Source organism: Etheostoma spectabile, chromosome 3 (assembly GCF_008692095.1).
Source record: "Etheostoma spectabile isolate EspeVRDwgs_2016 chromosome 3, UIUC_Espe_1.0, whole genome shotgun sequence".
NCBI lineage: Eukaryota > Metazoa > Chordata > Actinopteri > Perciformes > Percidae > Etheostoma > Etheostoma spectabile.
This window is the reverse complement of record NC_045735.1, coordinates 7,334,714-7,340,548: the sequence shown is the minus strand read 5'-3', so window position 1 is coordinate 7,340,548 and position 5,835 is coordinate 7,334,714. Positions and strand designations below refer to the sequence as shown.

General features: G+C 40.0%; 1 protein-coding gene across 2 annotated transcripts in view; it reads right to left on the bottom strand.

Moving 5' to 3' along the window:
• Positions 1–5,835, bottom strand: part of dpf1 (double PHD fingers 1) — a 43,444-nt gene that overhangs the window by 23,030 nt on the left and 14,579 nt on the right. The window contains exons 4-8 of one of the 2 annotated variants that reach the window (XM_032510980.1): positions 5,041–5,148; positions 4,191–4,318; positions 2,910–2,999; positions 1,872–1,950; positions 1,571–1,702 (exon numbers count right to left, since the gene is read on the bottom strand). In XM_032510980.1, coding sequence (XP_032366871.1) covers positions 1,571–1,702; positions 1,872–1,950; positions 2,910–2,999; positions 4,191–4,318; positions 5,041–5,148 — 537 coding nt within the window. The remainder of the gene's footprint in view (positions 1–1,570; positions 1,703–1,871; positions 1,951–2,909; positions 3,000–4,190; positions 4,319–5,040; positions 5,149–5,835) is intronic. The other variant, XM_032510989.1, reaches the window with a different exon arrangement.

Here is a 5,835-nt window from a genome sequence, read left to right as displayed (position 1 = left end):
GGACGTGCCTGGAACACCTCCCTAGGGAGGCGCCCAGGTTATGGTAAACCATTCAAAAGTTCTTAAGATATCTCAGTCCAACTATGAGACCAATATTGCAATTAAAATATATAATATATGCTAGCATTGCTTAAATTACTTGTTTTTTATCTGTGCCCCTGCCTTTTTGCATCAAAGTACATACCTAAAACCTACCTGTCAACAATACCTGTTGATAGGTACGCACTGTACAATAGTAGTTGAAATGTAATGTAGGGTTTGATGGTAATTTACCAGTGTTTGACTGGTGTTTGCTCACTGACAGTTTCTTAAGAGCTGATGAGAGTTGATTGAAGAGCTGTTTGTTGAACAAAGTAGCTATTGAAACTTTCTGAACTGTTATATTAAGTCCTGACTGATAGAAACACCAGAATGGTGTTCACCTTTACATTTTCAGAGTAAGAGAAATGCAGAACATTTTTGCTGCAATGTGAAGTGAGTACTTCAGTATGCTAGCCACCACTTGTCCTACTGCATGTAAATAGTAATTTCATTTTTTTCCTATGCATTATCATCAAGGCTAAGATCTATATGATTCTCTGTGCTTGATGGAGGCTGATTCTGCATTCTAACTGACTGTCAGACCTTTAACACTAGAGGTCTGACAGTGAATTTTGCCATGGGCTACAGAAGCCCAGACAGTGAAAGGTGCATTGCTACACTGTACAGGCTATGTTGTAAAAAAAAAAAAGAAGAAAGAAAAAGCTAAAATTACCCTTGGCCTTGGTGATGGTCCAGTGAGGAAGGCCGCTGACTGACAACCAAAATTACCCTTGGGCTGAGTTAGCCTCGGGGCAATCATGGAAATATCCAGGTGTCCTGTGCAACCTTAAATACACTTGGAGTCACATATTCTGGCTATCGACATGGAACAACAGGCAGAAGTGTGACAATCAGCCTCCAACAATGTAAAAACCCTTTTAATGCAGGAGACGCACATATGATGCAGGTCTACTCACTGCATGTTTGAGCTGTTGGTCCCCATTCATATTAAGGTTAATCCTTGTTGTCATTGTTTCTACAGAAGCTCCCATTAGCAACTGTAGCTGCATACACACATTACTGCAAAACAATAGAAATACCCAGAATTGCATCATGCCACTTTCTATAAAGTTTACTCCACTTTCTCACAGTCAGAGACTTTTAGCCTGTTCACACAAACTCGCTCAGACTTTTGTTTAACCCAGGTTGAGTTGTGTCAAGAAGTCGAATGATTCATGGCGACCCATTTTGATGAAACTCAATCACAGTTTTAACCTGTGTCACAGGAAGTCAGCCAAACTCAGTACTCCACTTGGATAAATCTTATCCTTCAACCACACAAGTGTACACTTTGGATTTGGCTCAGTCAGCACTGTAACTATCTATAATGCTGAAAGAGGAAAACTAAGACAATCAATAGTTCTTGATAATATTGTATTTTTTAAGATTTGTTGAATAACCCTGAAACTGCTAAAACCAGAACAGACCAGAATCAACTAAACTGGAGAACTAAACATTTACACGGTTAATATTCATGCAGCAGACTCACGCTTATGGTTGTTCTTGCGCTGGAAGGGTAGTGTGTGTCGCTCTGAGTCTTCTTCTCCCTCTTCATCTGCCAGGTGTGTGTGAGTGTAATGGTAACTCAGCCCCGGGCGGTTCTTATAGCGCTTTCCACAGACTGTAAAACACGCACACACACACACACACACACACACACACACACACGCACACACACACACACACACAACACACACACACACAGTGTGTACATAAAACTTGTTTTCTTATGGGTAAGTTTAGGATAAAAGAGTAAGGAGAAACAGGGTTAAAAAATGTTTGACGCTCACTGTCACAGACGTAAGGCTTGTCTCTGTCCTCAATAGCAGCTGGCTCTTGTCTCTTTCTCATGCCCCCGACACCGTAGGCCTGCAAAGTCCACCCACACGTATGCACACACACACAAACACACACACACACACACACACACACTTGTAAAAACTCAGACAGCCACATGCAAAATCACATATTACATAAGATGCAAACAAAAAGTTTGAACTTTCACACAAGTCCTGCGTGCACACACATCCTGTACATAATAAAGAGTGTAACAGCACACTCCTCACTTCTGTTTTAGAGTGTCTAAACACACACACACACACACACACACACACACACACACACACGCACACATGTTTGCATTCTAATCATCTGCTCTCAGTGTAAAGCTCCACTTCCAGCGGGAGGGAGCTGATGACACCTAGCAGGGGAGCAACTGCTCCAATTAGCAACCCTGGTGTCTGTGTGAGCATGTGTATGTGATGATTTTCAGAATACATTGTTAACACTTGATTATCTTCCCATAAGACGCCCAAAAAGACCTGTCTGATCTAATCAAAGTTGTAAAAAAAATGGTTGTCCCAGCATGACTTAAATCTCTGGATCTATTTTCATTTATTCTCCATAATGTTAGATGACATTTTATAGACTCCGAATATGGATAAGTCAAACTCACTAAATAAAATACAATAAATTATATTTATAATAATCTCAGACTGGGAATTAGAAGAAATGCCATTTCTGTAGATGCAATTAGACTAGTACAATTTATTTATGTATTTATTGGTGCAAAAGCTTTAGTTTAATTCTTGTAATATTCATTTGACACCAGCAGGAATGACTTATGGGCTGTTATTTTATAGTATAGTGTAATCATCAGAATTTTTTATTGCTCTGTGTTTGACAGGCAGGATGATAAGCTTCCAATTCACAGTTTGTAGACATGTTTCCCTTTCACTTTGACAAGCTTACTTTGTGGCTTGTTAGTTCAGTATAAAATGACCAGGGAAAAAAGAGAGATGATTCATGAAATGTCATTGATGTCTTACCCGTGCTTTGGTACGGTTCTTGCGCTTTGGTACGTCTTCCTCCATCTCGTCCACCTCCAGTTCATGAGGGAAATCCCCGACCAGCAGCTTCTACGGATGAGACAGAGAGAGAGAGAGAGAGAGAGAGAGAGAGAGAGAAAGACAGAGATGGACTGTCAGACAGGTTAGTAAGTTTCCTTTCCTTGCCTTTTACTCTCTTTTCTTTCCTCTTCCCCTCAACAATCTCAGTCTCTACTTTCGCCTTGCTCCGTATGGACCCATGGGTGGTCATGAAATTGCTACATTATCTTGCTGGTTTTGCGATTATTCACATAATTCCAGTGCAGGAAACAACTGAGCAGAACCATTACCATTTCATATTACCAAATGTGTCAACATTTCATTGCAATGAACGATTCAATTAAGACTTCCTCAAATAAAGGGGTATACCATACCATACCAAGTTATTGTTGCACTTCTTTATGTTAGGGGATTCGCAAGGGCTACATTAAGAATAATAATCATGCAGCTGAGGCAGAGATATCCTGATTCTTAGTCCCTAACAGGTCAACTTTCAAAAACATTGGAGTTTTCATTTCCCATAATACATGACATTCTGATCTCTAATATTGAGTCATACAAATCCGTCAAAGATAAGCAGTGAGGGAAGAGTTAAGTGTGCACATGGAGCTATGATGAAGTAATGCCTGGCCTGGTGAGTTCCAAGCTGGGCTGGAGTCAGGGGAAATCCTGGATTATAGGCCCTAAACACTTCTCTTTCTAGGGCCACTGTGAGGGCCATTCACTCAACTGCTGATTGATTAGCTGTTCATCTGAGTTCATGAGCAACTGCCTCAAGCTGGTGAAATACTCCAGCCAGATGGGCATGAAGTTTTTGCTTAGAAGTTACAATACTGACTGAAACATGCTGTAGATGATGACAAAGAGCAAGAGGTGGATCAACATCCCTCAAAATAATTGTCAATTGTCAAAATAACATTGGCCTGTAGGACATGTGAGCGAAATCCTGGTAAAATACCCAGAATGGCTGCAGGGCAATCCTACACAATCACAAGCACGCACACACACAAACTCTGTGCCAGGAGGGAGTTGTTAGAGCCGCGGGAGCCTGTGTCACCGCCAAAACACACACTCCAAGAGAGACAAAGGCAGAGACTGACAAAGAAACACAAACACAGAGGGTAATACAGACAGATGAAAAGAGACAGACAGCATGACATAGAACAAGACAAAGAGAACAACTAAGTACAGAAAAGAGAGAAAGAGAAACAAGAGTCTCACCTGACACTCGCTCATTGGCTCCTCCTCCTTGGTTTCTACCTTCTTGTCCAGGGTTTCCCCGGCGAGCAGCGATTCCAACACAGGACCATCTGGAATACCCCCCTCCTTCTTTAGAGAAGCCTCGTAGTCTAGAGAATGAGACAATTACCATCAGAAAACAGCAGAGATTTCACATTCATGCTGACATGCACAGTTGAGCTGGTAGTGCCCAGAAAAAACAAGATTTCAGGACTTCAGCTTCTGCAGTACAAACGCTGAAGTGGTCTTCTGCAATTTGTCTAAAATATCACAAAAAAGGGTCCACAGTTTTTCCACAGATGTTTTCTCTTTATATAACCACTTGCTGTATATTGTCAGTGAATGAGCAATATATTTAAAGTTATTTTGAGTTTGACTAAAAACTATGAATATTTACATAAAACATTTTTGTGATACAAATACAAAGCTCAGAAATGACAAAAAGCCATTAGCCATTAAGTGTTATTTTTAAGGTAGAAAAAAGTGGAGGCGCGATATGTTCTGACCTCTTGAATTTAGAAGAGCAAGATTCATCTTAACCCCACCTCGCTAGTGGGCCAAGTGTTACAAAAGCACGCTAAGCAGCCAAACATTTCTTAATCCACAGAACTTTCTTTTAAATTACCAATTTTCAAAAACCACAAATTGCTGAATTTCAGGGAATTCCAATAAGAGCTGTGCAAGCAAATACAGAATACACAGCACATGCGATACTGTCAGACAAATAAAGATAAGACCTTCCCAACATTCATTTACAATTAGCAATATGCACCCAGTTGATACACAGCTCTCACAATTCCATCAATGGGAAAAGTTATTGCTCCTTAATTACCGATCTTAAACTCAATCGGTACAAGCCGTGGGTCCTCCAGAATGTTTAGCCGTCTTTTCTTGCGCCAGCAGCGAGCAGGATATGTGTACAACTGACCTGGAGCATGACCTGAAACACAGAGAATACACAGCTCGGTTACAGGACACATTGCCATGGTTCATACATGGACGAAAACTGGAATGGATAAATTGATGTTTACATGTAGGCACAGCAGTGCAGTTTGAGCTAAACTCACATTTACATTTATGTTAACTGTACAGATGATGGGAATTGCATTTGTTTTTTTCAGGTATTTTCAAATATTTGATCACCAACCAAATTGCACGTAAACTCATTCAATAGATTGACTCTGAACCACTAATGTCAACCTGCAGGTGGCGCCATAGGGAGAGTCAGAATTTCATCCACTGGGGACCACGAATGTCTGAACAAAATGTTATCTTAATCCATCTAAAGTCTAGACAGTAGCATGGCTAAGAATATCAATGGCTGTGCTGCACAAGTTTCCAAACCAAAAATGTTATTTTATTTATTTATATGTGCTTTAAATATAAACCACTTTTTGTTGGTTTTGTAAAATAATCAGCCATTAAACCATGAACTGAATAGAAATAAACCTTTTAATAAACCTACATTTTAAACACATACAGAATGTTAACATCTTTCCATTTTATTCTTTACCATTATATGCAAATCAAGTTATGACTAAAAATTAACAAGCAAACAAAAGAATTTTACTCGCAGACACCAGGCAAAGCCCACAAACTGAAATCATCATTCAGTACACACACACAC